The 27,100-nt window shown below is 42.2% G+C and overlaps 1 protein-coding gene across 2 annotated transcripts; it reads right to left on the reverse strand.

The window, feature by feature from the left end:
* Positions 1-259: 259 nt before the first annotated feature.
* Positions 260-27,100, reverse strand: DDX43 (DEAD-box helicase 43). 2 transcript variants are annotated; one of them, XM_006071097.4, is made up of 17 exons: positions 25,662-27,100; positions 14,456-14,511; positions 14,055-14,181; positions 13,113-13,238; positions 11,684-11,765; positions 10,567-10,723; positions 10,217-10,335; positions 9,653-9,754; positions 9,127-9,268; positions 8,495-8,595; positions 5,422-5,509; positions 4,639-4,766; positions 4,323-4,432; positions 3,584-3,722; positions 2,675-2,762; positions 1,952-2,106; positions 260-629 (listed from the first exon to the last, which is right to left on the reverse strand). In XM_006071097.4, the coding sequence occupies exons 1-16, from the start codon at positions 25,795-25,797 to the stop codon at positions 1,990-1,992; spliced, it is 1,818 nt and encodes a 605-aa protein (XP_006071159.2). In that variant the 5' UTR covers positions 25,798-27,100; the 3' UTR covers positions 260-629; positions 1,952-1,989. The 2 variants fall into 2 exon arrangements, with proteins under 2 accessions (XP_006071159.2, XP_025150667.2); XM_025294882.3 differs by lacking the exon at positions 25,662-27,100 and adding an exon at positions 17,633-18,792.

The raw sequence follows: 27,100 nt of genomic DNA on the forward strand, positions 1-27,100 counted from the left end.
ACGTATGTAAAACCAGAGCAAGTGGGAATTTGCTCTGTGACACAGGGAGCTCAATCTAGTGCTCTGTGACAACCTAGAGGGGTGGATGGGCAGGGAGAAGGGAGGGAGTTTCAGCAGGAAGGGGATGTATGTATACCTGTGGCTGAGTCATGCTGATGTATGGCAGAAACCAACACAAGATTGTAAAGTAATTGTTCTCCAATAAAAAAAAAAGAAACATGATGTGGTAAACACAGAATTAAAGGCTATTGAGAAAGACAGACCAGACTGCCTTTTTATTATAGAAAAACATTTACTGTGTTAACATTTTCACTGCTGTGACAACATCTGAATAAGATTTAAATAAACCCCTTAGACTGACCTTCACATGGCAACATTACAGGAGACAAAATTTACTTTTTTTAGTAAAGATACTAAAAAGTGAAACTTTAATGCTACATTCTTTAATATCCATAAAAATTTCAATTCAAGTTTAAATACTTTTTGCTTTATTAAGGAAAGTATAAAATATTCAATTCTACGTTTTAAACACTATTATTTTAAGATTCAGATATCTCTTCATACTGCCAGCATGTTTCCAATACTTGCACAGTACCTTAAATAACTGTAACTCTGAAAAATCTTGAACTCTGAAAAATAAACACACAAAAAACACATATTAATGTAGTGTGCCATCCTAACAGGGCAAGGTGATCCTTGACTCCCCTCGTGATTAGTGAGGCTGAGCATCTTTAACTTGTTGGACATTTGTGTGTCTTTGAAGAAATGTCCATTCAAGTCCTTTGTGCTTGTTCTAATCAGGTTGTTTACATTCAGTTTTAGGAGTTCTTTATGTTATAGATATTATTCCCTTATGTGGTTTTCTGCATTGTTTATTCATATGGCTCTGTACTGCATATTTGCGTCCAGGGGAATTACTGGATCAAGAGGTGTATGGGGAATTCCCTGTTTGTTCAATGGTTAGGACTCAGTGCTATCACTGCTGGGGACCGGGTTCAATCCTCTCAGGGAACTAAGATCCCACAACCTGCAAAGCATAGCCAAAAACCAAAATAAAACAAAAAGGTATGTGAAGTCGCTCAGTCGTGTCCGACTCTTTGTGACCCCATGGACTGTGTAGCCTACCAGGCTCCTCTGTCCATGGGATTTTCCAGGCAATAGTACCGGAGTGGATTGCCATTTCCTTCTCCAGCAGATCTTCCTGACCCAGGGATGGAACCCAGGTCTCCCGCATTGTAGACAGACGCTTTACCATCTGAGCCACCAGGGAAGTCCATAAAAAGGTATATATACTTACAATTAATACACTGCCACCTAACTGCTCAGATGTAAGAGGTTACACTAATTTACACCTCCACCAATTCCATTATATTCCATTATATGCTTAATGATCTCTCCAGACAATTTAAAAGATTTTTTCTCACTTTTGAATTAATAATTCTAAGATATATTAACTAGAATTTAGGGAACAGATAAAGAATAGAGGCGTGGGGCATGTGTGGTTGTGTTCAACTCTTTGTAACCTCATGGACTGTGTACCCTGCCAGGCTCCTCTGTCCATGGAATTCTCCAGGCAAGAATAATGGAGCGCGTAGCCAGGCCCTTCTCCAGGTATCTTCCCAACCCAGGAATCAAACCTGGATCTCCCACAATGCAGGTAGATTTTTTACCATCTGAGCCACAGGGAAGCTCAAAAGTTTCATGGAATTCTCCAGGCAAGAATATTAGCGTGTGTATCTGTTCCCTTCTCCAGGGGATCTTCTCGATCTAGGGATTGAACCTGGGTCTCCTGTATTGCAGGGAGATTCTTTATCATAGGCCCCAAATAAAGAATAAGACCTGACTTATTATGTTAATAGATCTTAGAGATAATGCTGACTAATAAACACACTAACAAAACCTAGCTAAGGAAAACAGGCATTTGAAAGTCCATGAGTTTTTCAAATTTTACCTTTTGTAGTAGGCTGGTACCACTTTTCTACACAGACATTAATGATAAAACTTCCTGGGTTTTCCTTGGGGTCTTCCCCATTTGTTTTCTGTTTCTTTTTTCAGTTTATTTGCTTTGTATCTCTCAGCCATTGAGACAAGATCCTCTGGGACACTCTGAAGCCAATAAATGTCTTATTAGGATTGAGATGATTCCTTTAACATATCAGCTTTTCTATAACATGCTAAAATGCCTCCAAATAGTCCAAGAATCTCCACAATTGGTTGCAGATACCTTCCAAACAGAATGGAATGTGTTCCTCTGCATAGTCAACACTGAATTTTCAAGGTATAACCACCAGTCTGGTGGTAAAACCCCCTGTCAGTAGGTAGCCTTCCTGCTCACATGGCCCTTCAGCTGCTTCCCAGCGCCTTTATCTGGTGCCATTTTCTCCTCTTGAGGCCTGAGGACGTGCCCTGCTTCCTCTACACTCTCCAACCTCCACCCATGGGGCTTTTCTTCAGCAGCGTTCAGTGACGCTCCTCCACATTAGAACAGGCTCCCCAGTTATACATTATATTATACCATCATATTATATTATAGCACCTCATCTTTGCCATGTTACAACCCTCAAAACACACATAATTATTTGCTTAATATCTGTATTCCCTGACAGGCTGTAAGGCCCAGTACTTAGAATAAACCTTGAAAATAAACTTAGAAAATAGAGTTGCATATTCTCACCTGATTTGCTCTTTCCAGAATATTAATTAATTCACCAGCAATCTTCCAATCATTTCTAGTGATAAGGGTAATAGATACCCCGGTCCTCCTTCAAGGGGGGATAAAAGTTAATGTAATTTGATTTATAATTTATATTAATGATTCAGCTAGCAAAACTGAATAAAACTATAGCAAAACATCAGTTCTTTCACAAGCCCAACTATGTAAGATGCAGTAAGATTTAGCCATTCAGACAAAGAAGATGTAGTACATATATACAATGGAATACTATCAGCCATAAAAAAGAATGAAATAATACCACTTGCAGCAACATGGATGGACCTAGAGATTATTACAATAAGTGAAGTAAATCAGACAGAGAAACACAAATATCATATGGTATTATTTATACGTGGAGTCGAAAATATGATACAAATGAACCTATCTCTGAAACAGAAACAGAATCACAGACATAGAGAACAGACTCATGGTTGCCAAGAGGGACGGATTTAGGGGAGAAATGGAGTGGGAGGTTGGGGATAGCAGTGGAAGCTTTCATACATAGGATGGCTAACAGCTAGTTCCTACTGTATACAGCATAAAGAACTATTAATATATTCAAAATCCTGTGATAAACCATAATGGAAAAGAATATTAAAATATGTATATATATGTATCACTGAATCACTTTGCTGTACACCAGTAATTAACAAAACATTGTAAATCAACCATACTTCAGTTTAAAAAAAAAATTTAGGCATTGAAATAGCAATTTGGGATCTAATCTGCAGCTGATCAAACAGCACATCACAGGGGTTTTATGACTCTGCTCGAAGAGAAAAGCAAAAGTCTTCTTTTTCAAGGTAAGGACAGTCTGTGAGAAGAATGAGGGGTCTCCCTGGGGTTGGTGGGCAGGCACCACAGACTTACCCTGCTCTCCCGGTACGTCCCACTCTGTGGACATATTCTTCGATGTTTCGGGGAAAATCATAATTATAGACATGCGTTACATCATGGACATCAAGACCACGAGATGCTAAATCAGTAGCAATCAGTATTCGCACTTTACCTGAAGAGTGAAACCCAAAGAATACAGACACATTCTGAAAGAATACAGACACATTCTGGTACAAACCAACCCAAGACATATCTGTCCCCCATTAGCTAATCAGGTGAAATATTACTGCTTTGAATATTAAAAAAAAACTTAAAGAGAGTGCATGGGGAGAGGTTACTTAGTCTTTCTTTTTTTTGGCCACAAGGCATGTGGGACCTTAGTTCCCCAACCAGGGATGGAACCTACACCCCCTGCATTGGAAGTTAGAGTCTTAACAACTAGGCCACCAGGGAAGTCCCTACTTAGTCTTTTTTAACTGCTGGCAATTTACAACAGAATAGTTAACCACCATCCAAATGGTTCATGAATCATGTCAAAGATATATGCCTTTCAGATAAATTAAGACAACCATCCCCCACTGCAAATTCTTATCTTGATATCTAGGTTTTAAACATGGGCTGGAGAAAGAGAATCTGATTAACATTTAGAGCTAGTTCTGGGATCTGTTAGCTGAAGGCAAATATTAGACATGGGTTCCATGAAAGGTGCTATCACTCAGGAAGACCAAGCATTGGGCAGTTTTAAACTGCAATACTAACTGTATAAATGTACCTGTTTTAAAGCTTTTTAATGCTCTCTCTCTATCACTCTGTTCTCTATTGCCATGCAGAGATTCTACTGCTATACGCCGGATACCCAGGTCACTTGATAAATGATCAGCCCTAAAACAAAAAATAAAAGTCAGGGGTCTAATTGCTTATTTGAATACCACAATCAATTCATTACTGCTACCTCCCCTGGCAAGAGTCTGAAGTAATGTACATATTGTAAGACATACACCCTTCCCTCGTTTGAAATGATTATACAAATAGAAACAATGCTAAAACAAACACATGACTGATGATTTCAATGTAAAAAATACACTCACACAGCTTTCCGGCTGACAAATATTATGACTTTGTCCTTGGGAGACATGCTGTCGATGAAAGCTTGGATATGTGATCTTTTCTCATCTTCTGTGGTGACAATTATATTTTGTGTCACGGTACTTACAGCCTAAAAGATTCACAGATCATAGTACATCAACATTAATGGGTAAACCCCTTAATGGCTCAAAATCCATCTTACTTCTGTCAATGGTTAAATGTTTTAAAAATAAACTGCCAGCAGAAAAAAGGGCAAGTTCTTCCAAAAATCTCCCGTTCCTACTCAAGGATTTAGAGCTCGGTCTTTGATTTTTACCACTTAGTTACCCAAGATAAGCTCGGAATTTCGAATACTTGTCAATGAGCTGAAAGCAACTAGTTGCTATCATATGAAAAGGAATAACCATGGTTGAGGCCAAGCTTACATTAACCACTGCCATAAATTATGGCTATAGCCTTTACAATGTTCAGCTTATGACACTAAGAGCTTCAATTAAGTATTGTGACAACTTAATACAAAATTTCCAAATATCATTGTTACCATTTTTCTGCCCCCAAGATGAAATAGATTCTAAAGTCTTTATCCTGTCTTTTGTGAAATCTAATAAAATGAGCCTAGGCAACAACTTGTTATTAATTACCACTGAATAAGTAAAAGGTCAATTTTCATTAATAATTAGTTAAAAGGCCAATTTCAATTATGAAGTGAAAGGCCAATGAACTTTATAATGGCAAAACAGTTACAAAATTAGTAAGATATAAATAGTAATTAAAAATAAGCTTACGACTAGATCCAAAGTACCAACATACACAATCATGGGCTCTTTCAAATAAGATTGTGCGAGTCTACGAACAGCATATGGCCATGTTGCACTAGAGATAAAATGTAATACAAAAATGTTAAAATGTTTATTAGGAATCAAACATTACTAAGTTTCCCTAAGAATGCTATGAACCAAATTATCCAGGAAAGACAAACAGTCCTTTTTAATGAGGCTCACTTCACAGAAAATATATGCTTCATAATGAACTGCTCAAAGAAGCTACTAAATTAAATCTTCAAGTAAATTTAATAGGTTTATAAACAAAAGGTGAAGGAGAGGTATACCTTTCCCATCTATGGGGAGCTAAAATGAATTCAGGTGTTAGATTAGTTTTTTCTTGGCCTTTAAAAATGGTAAAAAATAAAAGTAAAAACCCAGCATTTTTCATACATTGTGTGTGTGTGCATGCACGCTCAGTTGTGTCTGACTCTTTGCAACTCAATGGACTGTAGCCCGCCAGCCTCTTCTGTCCATGGGATTTTCCAGGCAAAAATGCTGGAGTGGGTTGCCATTACCTACTCCAGGGTATCTTTCCAACCTAGGAATCAAACTTGAGTCTCTTGCATCTTCTACATTGGCAGGCAGATTCTTCATCACTGCACCACCTGGGAGCCCTTTCATACATTGTCGGCAGACAAAACCAAGAGCTTGAGCCAAATAAAAACATTTTAACTGTAATGATGATGGATATGTAAATTCAGATGTTTCTTCAGTCATATGAAAACAACCACCTTCTGTACTTTCATACTAATTAACAAGGTTTACTTAGGAAACAAAATGAATAAATTTACTGTATTTCCCCAGTTATATACTCTTCCTTGCTTCAGTTTTATCTTGGCTAAAAAGTGTTCTGTGATCAAATATTCACCTCTAAGGACAGATGGTTACTTTTTCCAATCTGAGACCCCCTATAGAAGAGTTTCTCCAGGATGTTATTTTTAATTCAGGAAACCCAATAGTCATTGTTAAACTGTTGCACTGAGTTGCTATACTAAGTGATAACATATCTTTCATGAAGAGATCTCAAAATACTTTTAAGTAAGACCATTCCCATAGAAAAGAAATGCAAAAAAGCAAAATGGCTGTCTGGGGAGGCCTTACAAATAGCTGTGAAAAGAAGAGAAGCGAAAAGCAAAGGAGAAAAGGAAAGATATAAACATCTGAATGCAGAGTTCCAAAGAATAACAAGAAGAGATAAGAAAGCCTTTTTCAGTGATCAATGCAAAGAAATAGAGGAAAACAACAGAATGGGAAAGACTAGGGATCTCTTCAAGAAAATCAGAGATACCAAAGGAACATTTCATGCAAAGATGAGCTCGATAAAGGACAGAAATGGTATGGACCTAACAGAAGCAGAAGATATTAAGAAGAGGTGGCAAGAATACACAGAAGAACTGTACAAAAAAGAGCTTCACGACCCAGATAATCACCATGGTGTGATCACTGACCTAGAGCCAGACATCCTGGAATGTGAAGTCAAGTGGGCCTTAGAAAGCATCACTACGAACAAAGCTAGTGGAGGTGGTGGAATTCCAGTTGAGCTATTCCAAATCCTGAAGGATGATGCTGTGAAAGTGCTGCACTCAATATGCCAGCAAATTTGGAAAACTCAGCAGTGGCCACAGGACTGGAAAAGATCAGTTTTCATTCCAATCCCAAAGAAAGGCAATGCCAAAGAATGCTCAAACTACCGCACAATTGCACTCATCTCACATGCTAGTAAAGTCATGCTCAAAATTCTCCAAGCCAGGCTTCAGCAATATGTGAACCGTGAACTTCCTGATGTGCAAGCTGGTTTTAGAAAAGGCAGAGGAACCAGAGATCAAATTGCCAACATTCGCTGGATCATAGAAAAAGCAAGAGAGTTCCAGAAAAACATCTATTTCTGCTTTATTGACTATGCCAAAGCCTTTGACTGTGTGGATCACAATAAACTGTGGAAAATTCTGAAAGGGATGGGAATACCAGACCACCTGATCTGCCTCTTGAGAAATCTGTATGCAGGTCAGGAAGCAACAGTTAGAACTGGACATGGAACAACAGACTGGTTCCAAATAGGAGTTCGTCAAGGCTGTATATTGTCACCCTGTTTTATTTAACTTATATGCAGAGTACATCATGAGAAACGCTGGACTGGAAGAAACACAAGCTGGAATCAAGATTGCCAGGAGAAATATCAATCACCTCAGATATGCAGATGACACCACCCTTATGGCAGAAAGTGAAGAGGAACTCAAAAGCCTCTTGATGAAAGTGAAAGTGGAGAGTGAAAAAGTTGGCTTAAAGCTCAACATTCAGAAAACGAAGATCATGGCATCCGGTCCCACCACTTCATGGGAAATAGATGGAGAAACAGTGTCAGACTTTATTTTTCTGGGCTCCAAAATCACTGTAGATGGTGACTGCAGCCATGAAATTAAAAGACGCTTACTCTTTGGAAGCAAAGTTATGACCAACCTAGACAGCATATTCAAAAGCAGAGACATTACTTTGCCAACAAAGGTTCGTCTAGTCAAGGCTATGTTTTTTCCTGTGGTCATGTATGGATGTGAGAGTTGGACTGTGAAGAAGGCTGAGTGCCAAAGAATTGATGCTTTTGAACTGTGGTGATGGAGAAGACTCTTGAGAGTCCCTTGGACTGCAAGGAGATCCAACCAGTCCATTCTGAAGGAGATCAGCCCTGGGATTTCTTTGGAAGGAAGGATGCTAAAGCTGAAACTCCAGTACTTTGGACACCTCATGTGAAGAGTTGACTCATTGGAAAAGACTCTGATGCTGGGAGGGATTGGGGGCAGGAGGAGAAGGGGACGACAGAGGATGAGATGGCTGGATGGCATCATTGACTCGATGGACTTGAGTCTCAGTGAACTCCGGGAGTTGGTAATGGACAGGGAGGCCTGGTGTGCTGCGATTCATGGGGTCGCAAAGAGTCGGACACGACTGAGCGACTGAACTGATCTGAAGGCTCTAAAATCAAATGAATTCTGTTCCACTGGTTCTACTTTGCAGACTGGCAAATTAAACATATACCTACCTTGTCATAACTGTCTGCCTGTCTGGACGTACATCTAATAAAATCTTCATTATCTGGGGTTCAAATCCCATATCCAGCATTTTGTCAGCTTCATCTAATACCTGCATTAGAAAGGGCCAGATTAGGGGAGTTTCCTGGTGGACCAATGGTTAAGACTCCACCCTTTCACTGCCGAGGATGTGGGTTCAATACCTGATAGTGGAACTAAGATCCTGCAAGCCACACAGCAAAGCCAAAAAAGGGCTAGATTAGATGTGGACGGTAGCTAACATATATGTTCTTTCCCTATGAATATTAAGATAACTTTCTCATTTCCTCCACTACCTAAACTATATGTACTTGCAACACCACTGATTTGTTTGACAACCAATAAGTTTCTAAATATATTCAATGAAAATATAATTTAAATGTCTAAAGTATTCACGTGGAATTCTTTTGTACTTATCTGCATTTTCTAACATTTATAAAATATTAAAATGGAATTATCTTTAAAATGTGTATTTTAACAAACTAGAGGGAATGAGAAGTATTCCTAGGATTTAAAACTATTATGAAATGGACAGACATTCTAAAAGGTTTGATGAGAGCTAAGTTCTTCCTCCCAGGGCCCCAAACCCCTGCTCCAAGATTACCAGGTAGGTTATGCTTTTCAGGTACACAAAGTTATTCATCTGTAGATCATGGAGTCTTCCGGGAGTGGCGATGATAATGTCTACACCTTTTGATAAGTCTTTTATTTGTCCATCTCTATTGCCACCACCATATATACAAACACTTAAAAAAAAGTACAGAGGTTCATGTTCAGGTGGGGAATACCCCTTCACAATTCAAAATCCCAACGAACCTAAGCCCATTTGGGGTATAAAATTTAAAAAAGTATATAAATCAAAAGTATCAGGCTAAGTATAGTTCTGGCCCCTTTCTGAGAACGATCCATAGCTATCAACCCACACTGATGTGTCCTACAAGGTCCATGTTCGAATCCTCGTTACCTGACCCCACCACCCCAGCTACAGTCAATTTGAATGAAAGGTAATCAATGCCTGGCCACATACTGAGCCAATTGGCGTCTCATTATGTATGAAAACAATGAGGAGGATGTCTAAAGCTACAGAGGATTAAAATGCTGGTGCAGGATGGCCAAAGAAAGCAACTCACCTTTTAAGACCTCTGTATGAGTATTCAGAGCACTCGGCATCCACCTGCAGAGCCAACTCGCGAGTTGGGGTGAGGACTAACATACCAGGCCCGTTCCTGGCTCTTTGGAGAAAAAGCACATCAGTATCCATCTCAGGCACACAGGACCTTCGTCCAGTGCCTTCAAAATCGGCAGCAATGAACATCTAGGTCATCAACATGCACCTCTCATAAAAAGCGGAGAAATAAAAAGAAAAACAGCCTGACCAAAGAATCCTAGAGCCCAGACACGAGCCTTCTCGTGGAACACAGCCCATGCTTTTCTGTGTCAGACATTCTCAGAGGACTGTACTGAACTCGGTCATTTGAATAACCTGTTTCCAACATCTCACTGTGAAGACTTGTGGTGGATATTACCTGCTGCTTCCTGAAAATGTTTCATCCATTTATATCCACCAACACAACAGAAAGTGATTCTTTCCTGAGATGAGGCACTCCCCTTAGACCAGTGCAATCAAACATTGCAGTTTTTGGAATTCTTATCTACTAAACCCCTAAAGAGTACCCAGATGTAGAAATTCTTACACAGGTTGGGAGTCAATATGAATAAATCCAGGCATTAAGTAGGACAATGTCTTCCCTGTTCCAGTCTGGGCTACTCCTATTAGATCTATTCCTTGTAGGATGATTGGCCACGCCTGTGACTAGAACAGAATGATATATATATTAAAATAAAAAGTGCATTTCTTTCTGTCAAGTATTCCTCCTCTCCCAGCCCCAAACTTCTCAACATTTTGAGTGCTAGGCAGTGGTGGGTGTGCTGGGAGGATGCTTATAAGAGACAGCTGTTCCTGGTGTTATAAGTTCAAATGACCAGAAATTGGCAGGGGGAGGAGGGGAGAGCCAGTGAAATGTTAGAATTAAAGAAAGCATACCTGAATTGGTGTTGGCTTTTGAAAACCTGCCTTTTGAAAACTTCTCATAACTTCAGGGTAACAGTGAAATGCATCCTCAAAATTACAAGTAGGGTTAGGAAGAGGACGTTTCTCACCATCTTTCAGGTCATCGCAAATTATATTATAATTTTCCTTCCTTTAAGAAAATAGAACAAGGATTAAGGATTAGTGGCTTTGATCACTTTACTCCCCAAGCAAGAAATTTTTTCTAACATTAAGGGCATATCTAGGAATTTAACGGCAACTGATTGAAATCAGACTGTTGGTTAAATTATAGTAAAAAAGTAATACGAAATAGAAGCTAGTTCATCTTTTTTTTACCAGAACAGTTCCAGAGAAGAAAAATAATTACATTGTATGCATGAAAGCCAATGAAAATTTCATGAAAAGGTTGAGAATAGAACCTGAAAATTATATGCTTCATGAATCAAAGTCAGATTTGGCAAACACCTGAGGGCTTATAACATTTCACACACATTTCCTTAATTAATCCTCAGCAATCCTTTGAAGTGGGAATTACTCTCATTGGACAGATGGTCTTTAGTTATTTGTCCATGGTCAGAGCCCTACCCAATCCTAGAATAACTGCTCTGTCTGCTGTACCATACTATCTTAGTTTTATAAAAGATATTAATAGGAAAAAATGTTACCACTAGGACTTTTAGTTCCATATAATAAGGATTTAAAAGTAAGAAATTATTCTACTATTCAGATATCAGATCAATTTCTTATGATTCTCAACAGTTGTAGGAATAATTCTATAAAATTACTGCCAAATACGACAGAAACTAACTATGTCTCTCTTTAAATTTAAACATTAAAATTCAGTTCCTCAATTATATGGGCTATATTTTAAGTGTTTAATAACCATATATGGACAGTAACTACTCTAGACACAAATACAGCCCATTTTCCCTCTTTGCCAAAAGTTGTACTGATCAGCAATCTCTAATATATGATTTCAGATGCAACCAAGTTTTCTTTTGAATATGGAAGCTAAAGTTTCAAATGCAATCATTTAAAGTCTTTCCTGAGTGAGCTAATTTACTAGCCTAATTCTGCAAATACTCACTAAAAAGTATTAAAACTAACCCACCTCCAATTGTCTACTTGTTCTTGTGACATTGAACTTGTTTTTTCTGACTCTATGTAAAAGTTTTTCTTAACCGGAGGCAAACCTGGGGAAAAAAAAAAAAAACAAAATTTAAACTTCAATGAATAATGAGAATTCACATTTTATTGTCATTTATTCAAAGCAATAGAAATCAAACTAAAATATATATCAAGGTTGCCTTGCAGACATGGGGATTTTAGACAGTTGTTCTATACTTTGCCAACCTCTAGATCTCCATTTTTGGTTTGTCTTTCAATTACATTTTTCACCCAAGAAAGAGATCTTGAATAATTAAATACAAAATAAAATAAACCATGCTTCATAAGACACTCAGTCATCACAACTGATGAATCTTTTCTCATAGCAGACTAACTTTCTTTGCTTTGAAGATCCATCCCATTAGTGTTAAGGAATAAAATATTTACCCTTATTCCATTCTCTGAAGCTACTTTGTTTTCTTTTTTAAATGCTCATCAGGACTCCACCAACTTAAATCCTTTTTCTGTCCCCTACCTCTGCCCCAAATCTTCTAACACTTGTGTTGTGATGGCATTGGACAGGCCGACCACCGTAGTCACATAGTAATGGTCACTGCTTAACTTTAAATAAATGGTGTTGTTTTTCTGTCTCATTCTGATCAAATGAGGCTTGAATTTACTCTGAAATTCAATGAATAATATGGAACATTATATTTCATATATAATTCCAAGTGAGAATTAAAAAAAATCTGTTTCCTCAAGAACTGTATGTACTTATTAAATGTTTTCTCTCTTTTATTTTGCCCTTCTTGGTTAAGAAACCCCAAGATCAACTTTTGCTCAGTCACAGCAAAATGTTAACTTACAGTTGGCAGGTTTACTCACTTCATTTCCCTTTTGTCCCAATTTTCTAATTTTATTAAACTTATGCAGTGAATTATCTCAAAGAAGATGAGATATCAATATAACATAAACCACAACACAGACATAGAAACTATCATGCCCTAGGCACTACTTATAGCATTTCAAATTATACTGTCATTTTGCATATACATTTCATTACTAAGAGCAACACTTTTTTACAGAGGCTGCTGCTGCTAAGTCACTTCAGTCATGTCCAATTCTGTGCGACCCCACAGATGGCAACCCACCAGGCTCCTCTGTTCCTGGGATTCTCCAGGCAAGAACACCGGAGTGGGTTGCCATTTCCTTCTCCAATGCATGAAAGTGAAAACTGAAAGTCAAGTCGCTCAGTCATGTCTGACTCTTCGTGACCCCATGGACTGCAGCCCACTAGGCTCCTCCATCCATGGGATTTTCCAGGCAAGAGTACTGGAATGGGTTGCCATTGCCTTTGCCATTTACAGAGGCTAAAAACCTGAATTAAGAGGAACAACAATAAACTATAAAAAATGCCGGGATCCAGCACTAACCTGCCCACTTTTTCTCATTCCATTTCAAAATGTTTTCTCGGAATTTATCCCAATCAATCAATTTCTGCTCTCCTGAAACATCCTTCATTGCATCTTTTCCATCTGAAAGTTGGACAGCAGCAACACCTGTTAAAAAATTCCACATCAGTTTCCAAACAAACCCTCCCAATATAAAATCCCAAGCCATTTTACAATTTTCTGTTTTAATAACCCAACAATAATAATGCCTGAAACATAAAATTTAGGAATTTGGTACAACAGTGCCATGACAATTCTGGTCATGGTTTGTCAGTTATTTACTTCAGATTTCTGAAAGGCAAAAAAAAATAAAATAAAATAAAATAAATACTGGAGAAGTTAAAAAGCATGAGAGCCTAGTGTTTGCTAATAAATCACACATCACTAAATCTTTATAATAATCCTGTGTGGCAGATGCTACCCCAGGTAAACAGAGGAAATAGTATCCTAGAGGCTTTTTAGAGGTACTTTCCCAATAAATACCAAGATGCAAGGTTGCCAGCTGAACACAAGGCTCTCCTGGAAATGGCTTAATAATGGCTTTCTCTCTAGTCCAAGTATATTTGAGATTTTTTAAAATATCAAATACTTAAACAGTTTTCAAAGTTAGTCACATTCCAGGGAAATAACCATAGACAGAAGGCTAGGACTAACCCTTGCTCTACTATCAACAGTGAAGTGTATTATAAGGTTATTCTGTTTTACTCCAAAGTAAAACTGCTAGACTTAACCACAGATATTAAGTGTTTCAGTTTGAGGAAAAGTATTCTGGATTTCATAGAAAAAAATTCCTTCTATAACATACTAGATTTAACGATGGCAAGCCAAAGCTTTGTTATCAGGAAAAACAGCTATAATATGGCTTATGACACTGAATAAAACATTTAAAATTTTACAGGGCTCTAGGGGGCAAAACAGACTTACCAAGTTTGGATTCTGTTTTGTGTTCTTCTTGTTTTTTAACAAGATCATCTATCACTGTTTTTGCTTTGCTCTGCATTGCCTTGGTGCCAAAGATTCTTACTTCTGCTTCAGGATACCCTCTTATTATCTAGATTCAAGAGGGAAAGCAGATGAGACAAGTTCCCTTACCATTCCTCTGGCACTCAGCCTCATGTAGTATAAAAATGTAAAGGAAATACAGGATTGCCTTCAATCACCATCTAAGACATAATGAATGGACTACAGCTTAGATGAGTTCTTAAAAAGAAGTAAGAAAAACTTTGTCAACTTATCCCACCATATGTTAGTAACAGGACAGAAATTAGAGTTAGGAATGACCATAAGTCACCATCTTTAATGATTTAAGAACATAGAAATTTTACCTGTATTTTTGTGTATGTTGAGCTCTGGATCTCTTTTATATTTGACCCACCACGACCTGTTTTTAAAATAAAAGAATTTTTTAAAAATGAAATGAATTACAGGGAACCTACTACCTACTCTGCCTAAAGAACCTTCTCCAGTTCTTCCCAAATCGTCCAAACAAAGGCTCCCAAGTTTCAGTAATCATGTTCAGTTTGTTAAAAGGGAAGCAGAAGCTTTTTATTCCAAATTGTGTGGGTGACAGGAGGCCCCTTTCCCTAGACACAAAGAATTCATCATCAGCCCAAGCAAAGACTAACTGGATAAAAGAATGTGGATAAATTGGAACCCTTACACAAAACTCAACCAAAAAATTCCAATTAAAAATGTTCAAAGGTCTTGAATAGACCCTTCTTTGAAGATGTATGACCAACGCATGTATATTAAAAAATGATGAAATCATTGGATATGCAAATCAAAACCACAATGACGTATCACCTGTTAGAACGGCTCATCAAAAAGACAAGGGTTAACAAGTTGGTGAGGACATGGAGAATGGGAACCCTTGTGCACTGTGGATAGGAATGGAAATTGATGCAGCCACTATGGAAACAGCATGCAGATTCCTTTAAAAACTAAAAATAGAACTACCTGTGATCCAGCAATCCCACTTCTGGGAATTTAATACACAAGCATTGAGGGACTTCCCTGGTGGTCCAGTGGCTAAGAATCCACCTGCCAATGCAGGGAACACCGGTTCCATCCCTGGTCAGATGAGGCTTAAATCCCTTAAGCCTTAGAGCAAGTAATAAGCCAATACACCACAACTACTGAAGCCCACTACTCTAGAGAAGCCTGCAACAAGCCAAGAGGAGCCCTCACTCTCCACAACTAGAGGAAGTCCATGCACAATCAAAACTAAATTAATTAAATAATTTTTTAAATCCTTTTTAAAAAAGAATCAAAACTAGGATCTCAGGATGATAGCTGCATTCCCATATTCATTTCAGCATTATTCACAATAGCTCAGAGGTGGAAATAACCTAAGGATCTGTAAACAGATGCCTGGATGAAGAAAATGCGGTGTATGCATACAATGCAAGTTTTCAGCCTTAAAAGGAAATCCTGCCATTTGTGACAACAAAGATAAACCTTGAGAGTGAAATGAGTCAATAACAACAACAACAAAAGATTGATATTTGGCATTGATATTTGGCAAAACTAATACAATTTTGTAAAGTTTAAAAAAAAAAAAAAAAAGACCCTGCATATTCCACTTCTACGAGGTGTCGTATGTAATCAAACTTACAGTAACAAAGTAGAATTGCAATTGCAGGGGGGATGGGGGTAGGGGGGATGATGGGGAAATGAATTTTTGATAGGGAGATTCAGTCATGCAAGATGAAAACCTTCTATAGACCTACTACAAAAATTGTTCTCACAGTCAACAATACTGTAAGTGTATGTTGTTTACCACAATTCTTAAAAAAAGGGGAAAACCTTAATTCCAATAATTTCTAAATGCTTTTCAAAAATGGATTTGTAAGACTCAATATATATGAAGAAAAATAATCCTGTTTTTCAGCAGATAAATCACATTCAAGTTAATACCCTACACATTCTTATCTAAATTGGCTGTCTTCTTTGTTGTTCACTGCGGGGTAAGCTGCCAAAGATCTGACCTTTTTCCCCAAAGATTTCATAAGCCTAAGAGTTGGCTCTCCCAAATCACAGTCTCTATAAACTATCACCTAACCTGCCTCTTGAGAAATCTTGAGAAATCTGTATGCAGGTCAGGAAGCAACAGTTAGAACTGGACATGGAAAAACAGACTCCTTTTCCAAATAGGGAAAGGAGTATGTCAAGGCTATATATTGTCACACTGCTTATTTAACTTATATGCAGAGTACATCATGAGAAATGCTGGGCTAGACAAAGCAGAAGCTGGAATCAAGACTGCCGGGAGAAATATTAATAACCTTAGATATGCAGATGACACCACCCTTATGGCAGAAAGCAAAGAAGAACTAAAGAGCTTCTTGTTGAAAGTGAAAGAGGAGAGTGAAAAAGTTGGCTTAAAGCTCAATATTCAGAAAACGAAGATCATGGCATCTGGTCCCATCACTTCATGGCAAATAGATGGGGAAACAGTAGAAACAGTGACAGACTTTATTTTTGGAGGCTCCAAAATCATTGCAGATGGTGACTGCAGCAACGAAATTAAAAGACGCTTGCTCCTTGGAAGAAAAGTTATGACCAATGGCACCCCACTCCAGTACTCTTTTGCCTGGAAAATCCCATGGACGGAGGAGCCTGGTAGGCTGCAGTCCATGGGGTCGCTAAGAGTCGGATACGACTGACCGACTTCACTTTCATGCATTGGAGAAGGAAATGGCAGCCCACTCCAGTGTTCTTGCCTGGAGAATCCCAGGGATGGGGAGCCTGGTGAGCTGCCGCCTCTGGGGTCGCGCTGAGTTGGACACGACTGAGGAGACTTGGCAGCAGCAGCAGATAGCATATTAAAAAGCAGAGACATTACTTTGCCAACAAAAGTACATCTTGTCAAGGCTATGGTTTTTCCAATAGTCATGTATGGATGTGAGGGTTGAACTATAAACAAAGCTTAGTGCCCAAGAATTTATTCTTTTGAACTGTGGTATTGGAGGAGACTCTTCAGAGTCCCTTGGACAGCAAGGAGATCCAACCAGTCCATTCTAAAGGAGATCAGTCCTGAGTGTTCACTGGAAGGACTGATGCTGAAGTTGAAACTCCAATACTTTGGCTACCTGATGCGAAGAAGTGACTCATTTGAAAAGACCCTGATGCTGGGAAAGACTAAAGGTAGGAGGAGAAGGGGACGACAGAGGACGTGATGGTTGGATGGCATCGCTGACTCCATGGACATGAGTTGGGTAAACTCTGGGAGTTGGTGATGGACAGGGAGGCCTGGCGTGCTGCAGTCCATAGGGTCGCAAAGAGTCGGACACGACTGAGAGACTGAACTGACTGACTGAACTGATCAACTATCAGTTGCATTCAACGCCATAGTTTTAGCAGCAAAGTACGTCAGAAACCTCGGGCTGGGGTGGGGGGAGGGGACAAGCCCCCTCGCGGGCAGCTGACTGAAGGCGAGGTGGGCGGGGCGGGAGTGCCGTAGGCCCCGCCCCGCACCTTCCAGCGCTCCGCTACGCTCTCACCGATCACGGCGCCCACGCAGTCGTTCTTCAGCTTGAAGGAGAGCGGCGGTTCTCGAATACCCGCGCCCTCAGGCTGCTGGAGGCCAAAGGAGCCCCTCTGGCCTCCACCCGCGCAGGTCCCCTGGCCTCTTCCACCGCCTTGGCTCTGCTCCTCTGCCGGGCTCGTATCCGGGGCCCGAGGCAGCGCCTCATCCCGCCGGGAAGCAGCAACGCAGGAGTAGGCGTTGGCGCCGGTTTCCAGCCGAGACATGGCTCCGCGAACAAGATCCGGCCCTGCACCCTCGGAGTGCCGTCGAAGGCTGGTCCTAAAGGGCCACCACGCAGCCTCGGCTCGGACCTTCGCGCACCGGAGCCCCGCCCCGGCCGCCTCCCATTGGCGGATGCCACGTCCTGAGCGGGGCCGGACCAATGGCCTCCCTCCGTTCTGCGTCCTTGCCAATGCGCCCGTCTCGCGTGCCTTGGGCCTTCCGCGCTCGCATGCGGCCTGGCCGCTGCGAGGACCCGCGTCTCAGTGATGCAGACGCAACAGTCATGTTCACAGCGTTTGTTGTTTTTGAAAGCATAATGCGCAAGTGTTTAATTATCCCTATTTGAATGGTCTTATTTTTGGAGAACAGCAAGGCATTTTGTACTCTTTACATTCTTTAAAGACTTCCACAGGTTTTGGCAAACACACGTGATCCTCCCACCTGATCCTTCAGAGTAGTTCTAGGTGTGTCAGTGGACTCAGAATCAACCTACCTCACCAGCGCTTTAAGACGTGTTTAAGGTGGAAGCCATAGCACTCTGCAACTTGCTTAAACTGATGGGGCAAAGGTCCAAGGGGCTGCTAGCTTCTTCCAAGTGGTTGAAGCCTTGCATCAGGCATGCGAGACCCTGGAAGTGCTGCAGTCCAGAGATGTGCCCAGTTTCATGGGTTAAAGTCTTACAGACTTAATGAAGATAGTCTGACTTGGTCATATTATTCCTTTATTATCTTTTTTCTTCTTTATTATCTTTTTAAAGTCAATGGAATCTGTAGCGATGTCTCATCTTCAACCCATTTATGATATTGGTAATTTGTATCTTCTCTTTTTCTTAGTTTAACATGGCAAGAGGTTTACACATTTTTATCTCCCCAAACCCATTGGTTTTCTCTTTTGATTTCCTGTTTTCAATTTGATTTTTACTTTTATTATTTCTTTTATTTTGCTTACTTTGGATCTAATTTGCTCCTCTTTTTCTAACTTCATAAGGTGCAGACTTAGATGACTGATTCTAGACCTTTCTTTTCTAATATATGAATTTAAGGCTATATATTTCCATCTAAGCAGTTTTCACTGTATCCGACAAATGTTGAGTTGTGTTTTCATTTTCATTTAGTTCAAGCTGTTGTTACCATCAGAACTTCCTTGGTCAAGTGATTAAGACTGCACTTTAGTGCAGGGGCCCAGGTTCTGTCCTTGGTTGGGGAAGTTCCTCAATGCCTCTGGATACAGGAAAAACAAACAATAAAAGCCAAAAACTATTGTTCTGAAACCAAACTTGAGTCCACTCACCTGCCACACACCAAAGCCAATCTACTGACCCTAGGTTATGGTGAAGAAAATTAGTGTTTATTTGTGGGGCACCAAGTAATAGGAAATGAACCCTGAATACACTTTGGAAGGACCGATGCTGAAGCTGAAGCTTCAATACTTTGGCCACCTGATGTAAACAGCTGACTCATTGGAAAAGACCATGATGCTAGGAAAGATGGAGGGCAGAAGAAGACGGTGACAGAGGATGAAATGGTTGGATGGCATAACTGATAGGTTGGACATGAGTTTGGGCAAACTCCAAGATATGATGAGGGACAGGGAAGCCTGCATGCTGCAGTCTATACGGTTATGAAGAGTTGGACATGACTTGGTGACTGAACAACAACAAGTAAGGAGAATAGGCAGCTCATGCTTAAAAGGCCTGAACTCCCTGATGACTTTCAGGGCAGAGTTTTTAAAGGCAGTATTTGGAGTGAAAGCTGAGGCTTGTGGAATTTCTCACTGGTTGGTGGTGATGTAACAGGGTGTTTTGGGAATCTTAGTCATCAACTTTTGGTTCCGGCCAGTCTTGGATCTACACATATTCAGCATATTGTCACCATCCTCCACCTGGGTGGGGGTATCTTGGTTTCTGCATAACCCTCAACGATATGTTTCAGACTGTTACCCATCTCTCTCTCTCTCTCTTTTTTTTTTTTTTTACCTGTATCTCTTGAAGAGGAACTGGAACTATTTTATGGCTGACAAACTATTCAGGCTATCTTGCTTACCTGCTGGTTCTGGTCTTAACCAAAGTCCTGGTTCCTCCTCAAGGAATAAAACAATACGCCTTTGAGTTCTTGTGGAGGGACTCAAGCCCCACCCGGGTGGAGAATGGTAAATTACAGATGAACAGAAGATTCCTAGAATACAACACTGATAGAGTACAACCACCAACCAATCAGAAGAAAGTCATACACCCTGCAGTCCTCACTCCAAATTTTGTTTTTAAAATCTTTTCCCCAAACCGTAGGGGAAGTTTGGGTAATTTGAGCCCAAGCTACCCATTCTCCATGCTTGGCCCTTGCAATAATTTTTCTTTGTTCCAAAGAGATATTTTGGTTGTTTGGCCTCAGTGTGCTAGGGCACACAAACTTAGGTTGAGCAACCTAGGTATGTCTTTGTATTCAAATAGGCTTCTTATAGACAACATACTGTTGGGTCTTGTTTCTTGATCCATTCTGACAATCTCTGACTAAACTGACCACTTTAACATTAAAGTGATTACTGAAATCGTTGGTTAATATCTGCCATATTTGTTACTATTTTCTATTTATTGCTGAGCTTGGTTACAGCTCAGGAGTTTTATTTGGTAAACAAAGGATAGTACACCCCCAAAGCATGAAGTGGGCCAACCCTGAAGGAGCAGCCTTAACCTGTCTAGGCTCCCTCTTTTTATACTTTTTGTCTTCTGCCCTGCAAGCCTGCCATATGCAAATTAGGGCATCATCATCAATCAGGATGATAGAGTAGAAGTGGGTATGTTTGTTTCACCTAAGTTTCCCACTCCTGTCTGGGGAGTTTTCCTTCACTTCATTTTCGCAGGCTTTTCTCCTTTCTTCATTTTGGACTCCTTTTTCTATTCTACCTACCTAACATTGCCGTTGTCCTTTATTCTTGTTTTTGAACTTTCATTCTTTTCAACATTTTTTGGTTTTAGTTGTGCAAATTAATTTTATTTTCTTTCCTATCTTAGTTGAACAATTATTTAGCTTATTTTTAATTGAGTTGTTTTATTATTGCAGTCCATGGGGTTGCAAAGAGTCGCACACAAGTTGGCAACTGACTGAACAAAAACAATTTTATTGAGTTTTAACCATTCATTGTCTAGTTTGTATACAAATCCATTATTAGAAATGTGTGTTGCAATTAGTTTATCCAAGTCTGTGGCTTGTTTTTTTCTTTTTTCTTTGAACAGTGTCTTTCACAATGAAGTTGTGTTTTGGTGTTTTTTTTGTTGTTTTTGTTTTTTTTTTCCTGCACTGTGAGGCTTGTGTGATCTTAGTTCCTGACCAGGGATCGAACCTGGGTCTGGCAGTGAAAGTGCTAAGTCCTAACCACTGAGCTGTGAGGAAATTCCCAGAAATTTTTTATTAATTTTTATTATTTGACTTTCTGAAGAATTTTCTTCACTTTGTTCTGCCATATAAAGGTGACATCTACAAACATTTAAAGAAGAAATTTACTAGTGATCTAAAATCTCTGCAGAAAACAGAAACAGGGAGGATAGTTCCTAATTGAGATGAAAATTACCCTTACACCAATATGAACTCTAAAGTTGAATATGGGTTTTGAGTGGTAATGACGTGCAGATGTGGGTTCATCATAGTAACAAATGCACCCATATGGTGAAGGATGCTAATGGGGAGGGAGGTTCTGAGGGAGGGGTGGAGGGTTGCTGCTAAGTCGCTTCAGTCGTGTCCAACTCCTAGCGACCCCATGGACTGCAGCCTACCAGGCTCCTCCGTCCATGGGATTTGCCAGGCAAGAGTACTGGAGTGGGTTGCCATTGCCTTCTCCAAAGGGGTGGAGAGTTAATGAGATGTATATGGGAAGCCTCTGCACTTTCTGCTCCATTTTGCTGTGCACTTAAAATTACTCTTTTAGGTCTATTTTAAGTGGAGCTTTGTGTCTGTCCAGCTTCCCTTTTTTTGTTTTGTTTTGAATTATCTAGTTCCTTCCCCTTGGGTGTTTAATTAGGAAAATTAACATTCTGATACTTTTTTTTCACTTGGTGAGAGATGGTGAAGAAAGGGACATCTAAGATACTAATTCCAGATAATATAAATCCTTGTACTTTTCTTATATTTGCATTTTAAATTATTCATAAAATACAGCAAAATGCATCCCCACCCTATCTGTGACACTAAGCCTTTTGTAATAACCAACCGGGAATTAGAAGGGCCAACCAGTCCATTCTAAAGGAGATCAGCCCTGGGATTTCTTTGCAAGGAATGATGCTAAAGCTGAAACTCCAGTACTTTGGCCACCTCATGCGAAGAGTTGACTCATTGGAAAAGACTCTGATGCTGGGAGGGATTGGGGGCAGGAGGAGAAGGGGACGACAGAGGATGAGATGGCTGGATGGCATCACTGACTCGATGGACATGAGTCTGAGTGAACTCCGGGAGTTGGTGATGGACAGGGAGGCCTGGCATGCTGCAATTCATGGGGTCGCAAAGAGTCGGACATGACTGAGCGACTGATCTGATCTGATCTGATCACTTAAGCAAGTAAAAAATCGGTATGATTATGGGGATTTAAGGTGAGGTCTATCACATACTTGCCCCCTCTAGCATGGATGGAAAAGGAACAAAAGCATGAGTTCAAGCATGACTTTGACCTGAAAGGCCCTGGAGGCTGCACTTTCTGCAGACAGAAGTGTGTCCACTGGCTCACATATTGACCTGGGGTATGACAGGTGACATTGACTTCCAGCTCTGGAGTGGGGCAGGGACTTGTCCTGCTCCAAAGGCAGGTGCTGAACTAGCACAGGTCTGCCAAAGTCATACCTGGGCCCTTCTCCACTGCCAAATGCTCAAGCCTCCCAAGTCCAAGGCTGAGAAGCTGCGTGGTGGCCCAGCTGCCAGGGTGGGGCTGGAGGTCACCTCTGTATCAGTCCCAGGACCCAGCAGGTTGAGGAGTCTCTCTCCTACAAGGGAACTCAAATACTTCCTAGTCTCTTCAACACAGGGATGAACAATTGTACTCGAATTTCGGCACACATCAAGGTAAGAACTCAGTGGGAACTGTGATTTTGGAAAACAGACCCTGCAGGGCTTAATTTGTCATCTGGACCAGGGAGAATCACACTGTCTCATAGAGAGTCCCTACCACCGGCTGGGTTCTTCTCATTTAGTTCTTAGAAGACTCCTGTGAGGCGGGTGTGCATGTCTCCATTTCACAGATAAAGAAACTGAAACTGGGGGGCACTGTACTTGAGGCCCAGGGGGAGGTGAGGCGCAAACCAGGCTTTTCTGCAGTGCCATTTTCCTGGCTTAGTTGGTAAAGAGTCTGCCTGCAATGCTGGAGACCTGGATTCAATCCCTGGGTCAGGAAGATCCCCTGGAGAAGGAAATGGCAACCCACTCCAGTATTCTTGCCTGGAGACTTCCATGGACAGAGGATCCTGGCAGGCTATGGTCCATGGGGTCACAAAGAGTCAGATTTGACTGAGCAACTAATACTTCTATTTTGCCTCTCAGGACCTGTGGGAGCACGATTCCAGCTTCAAACTGCAATTGCTGTACAAAGAAAAAAACTATCGTCCCCCTCAGGACATTTAAATGTAGTTTTAAGGTCATTATAGAATTAGTGGGTTCATTACATATGATTTCAAAAAATAAAAAATATAACCAAGAGATAAATTTATTCCTTCCAAATTTTTTACCAGGCAAACTTACGGAAATTCTGGAAACTGGAAACCATATTCATAACATGCAAAGAAGTTTTATGTGTGTAGATAATGGTAATAGCTGGAATTTATTGATCATTTGTTATTTGCTTGGCACAATTAAGGGCTTTAAATGCATGAATTCATTTAATCGTAACAACTCTAAGATGGAAGGACTTTTATCACCACCACCCCCATTTACTGATGACAACTGAAAAACGGAGAGGTTAGACATCTTGCCCAAGGTTGCACCCAGCTAGCTGGAGTCAGGGATTGTACCACGAAGGGTAAGCGGAAGTGGAGTAGGCTCCAGGATTCAGAGCAACTAGTCATTGTTGTCTGCAAATGTCACAGGCAGTCTAAGTGTGCAAGTACATCATCGTGCATAGTGGAAATTATCTGTTGAACTAGGAAAATACTGTGAGCTGGAAATTGTGCTGAGTTCTCCGCATACAATGTTTATTTAATCTCCTAAACGCTCCTACAAGTATCACTATTTTTACTGTCCACATCTTACAGAGGAGGAAGTGGAGGAACAGAGAAGTTACAAACACATCTCCAAGTCACAAATCCAATAAACGGCAAGGGTAGAGCTGAAATGCACATTTTTCTATTCCTTCCATAAACATTTCATGCCAGGAATGTAGTAGGCATACCTAGAGGTAGAAGACTTGGTCTCAGTTCTCAATGACCTACAGCCTATCTGAGCAAACAAAAGCAGATCCAATTGTCCTTTTGATCCCTTAGTCCCCAGAGGCTCCTGAGGACTGAGTTGGAAAGCCCGGGGCAGCACCGACAGGGGCGGGCGGGGCCAGCGAGGAGCAGTCCTCCCGGAACACTTGGGTACCACGTACTGGGGCTCGTCCGCTGGCAACAGGCACACCCTTGAGAATCCCGGCCCCCTGGCACCAGGTCTGGCCTGATACTAGGTTACTGGGGTGGCCCAAGCCCTGCGCCAAAAACCCCAGCGCCCCCCCCCCCCGCCCCCGCCCGGGGGCTTCGCGGATTCCAACGGGCTGTGGTATCCACCGTCCACCAGGACACTGCGGGGGCCTCGTCCCAAGAGGAGGAGTATTTATCTGTATTCATGTGTCAGGCACACATCGACCTGGGCCTCCTTCTCGACTGGTTCCAAGGAGAACACTTGTAAACCAAGTGGTCTTCGACCTGCCCATAGAGCAGGTGGAAGAGATCCTAGGTGAGTTCTAGGCGAGGCACGCTCCACCCGGCCCTCTCGGGCAAGCTTCTCCACCTCCCGCGCTCCTGGCCGCGGGTACAGTCGTTTACCCGCGCCCAGAGCAGTCCGGCCTGCTCCCTCCCCGCTGGGCTCACAACCCAGGCACCAAATCCTGCACTTCAAGCAACTGACCGAGATCCCGCTGCAAATGCAAACTCTGGACCCCATGGGCCTGGCCGGGATCTCGATTTTCCTGCCGCCCTAGAGACAAGCTCAGTCCACTGTCCTTGGCAGAAGGAGGCAACTGCTCCTCGCAGGAACGTGGGAAAGGGCTGCGTGCTTCAGGCCTCTGGGCAAGTTCGAGGACGAGGACAGGTAGGGTGGAGACAAACTGGGGCTGTGGCCTGATTCGCCTTTCCGCGAGGTGTTGGGAGCTTTCCAGGGTTCCCTCACTCCACCCTGCGCGCTCTGCCAGGGGGAAACTCTTCTACAAAGCCCCTGAAGACCTCGCGCGAGCTAAGATGGAAGGGGGGAAGACGGTGTGGCCCTCTGCTCCGCTCCCACCCTCCTGTGTGTGCTCACTCAGACGCGTCTGCTTCCTTGCGACCCCATGGACTGTATGTAGCCCGCCAATCTCTTCTGTCCAGGCAAGAACACAGGAGTGAGTTATGCCATTTCCTCCTCTACGGGATCTTCCAGGGATTGAACCCGCATCGCTTACGTCTCCTGCATCATCGGCAGGCGGATTCTTCACTACTGCTGCTACCTGGGCAGCCCCTTACAAGAGATTGCAGACATTTAAGGGAACGATTTGTCTGCCTTGTTCTCACCTGAGCCTGGTGTCCCAGTTGCTCCCACTCTCCCTCCTCTGGAAGAGCAGTGGAGGGTTAAACCGGTTACCTGGTGCGAAGGAGGCGGAGAAGGCCCGTTGGCCGCGTCTGATCCTCCCAGATCCTCTGTGGTCTGTGTGGTTCTCCAGGCTCTTTTGGTTCACGTCCAGTTTTCTGGCCCTCGGGCTATGCTGACAGAATCCCATGCCTGTGAGGCGGCTCGGTTTAAAGAGAGTCCCTGACTACTTCGGGCAAGCCTGGGCTCCTGGGAGCGGAGGCGGGTCGCCAGGGCCTGCCAAGTCGTAGTTCCCAAATGGCGTTTCCGTCTATAGGTCAGCTGGAGAATTTCCCGATCGTGATGTGGGAGCGGCCCAGGTTCAGCGGAAGCAGTCACGAGCCTCCAACGGGTCTCAACTTGGACGTTCCCTGCAATGGTCGCGTGCCCCAGGGAGGCCTCAAGGCCCCGGTTGCCCACTGGCCACTGTCGAGGGGGGAGGTTAAACATAGCTTCATTCCAAGGCTAGGAGTGGCACTCCGCTCCCCCGCTCTCAGATCTTGCGACCGGTGTGTAAAATGAGGAACCCGTTTTTAAAGCCGGGTCATGATGCTGCTGCTGCTAAGTCACCTCAATCGCGTCCGACTCTGTGCGACTCCACAGACGACATGATGACTCCAGGCCAAGTCTACCTCTTCTCTCCTACCCTTGACCCCAATCTCTACGGAAACCACTTTCCCTCCAGCCCGTCAGCACAGAAGCGCCCTTTTAAAACTCTCAGATCAGCGGGGAGTCCTAAGTGAATCGATTTGCATTAAGAAACAATGAAACCCAAAGCAAAGCGAGGACCTGCGAGCACTTGTTTCCGACTTACTGTGGGCCCGTACGGCCGGATTTGGGACTTGTAGCCCGCAGCCAGGCTCGCCCCGCAAAGGGCCTGAGGCTTGGAGGGTGCCTCGGCAACATGGTTCCGTTTCCTCCCAGTCTCGAGGGCTTTCCTGGCCTCCTCCGGTCTGAGCTGCCCGCACAGGATAGAAAAGCAGCCAAATTAGAATCAGAAGCACGTGATATGAAGTTTAAAACAGGCATGCGACCTCCACATCCCACAGCCCTAAAAAAAGGCCAGGAGACCCCAGTTCCTCCCTCAGGCGGAACTCTGTCCACACGCGGGATGTACGGATGGACGCTAAATGTTTCTCCCGGAGAGTCTCGGTTCTCAGAGGCGCAGAAGTCAGCTTCAGGGGCTTTTCGGGAAGGAGACGGGCAAATTTCCCTTCCCACACAGACTTACGCAGAGGCCTGCCCCCCACCCACCCCAAGCCTCTCTCTTGCGTCCTGGCTGCATCGATACCACTCGACCAACACCTGGATAATCCATTGTGTCCTCGAAGCACCTTGGATCTCTCTAGAGGAGTGCTGAACCAGCGCTCCGTTTGGGGGAGGAGGCCCCACCCGGGCCTGAGGGAGGAGTAGGGATGGTCAGGTCTGGAGAGCTGGGCTCCGGTGCTTGCGAG

Source organism: Bubalus bubalis, chromosome 10 (genome assembly GCF_019923935.1).
Source record: "Bubalus bubalis isolate 160015118507 breed Murrah chromosome 10, NDDB_SH_1, whole genome shotgun sequence".
Taxonomy (NCBI): Eukaryota; Metazoa; Chordata; class Mammalia; order Artiodactyla; family Bovidae; genus Bubalus; species Bubalus bubalis.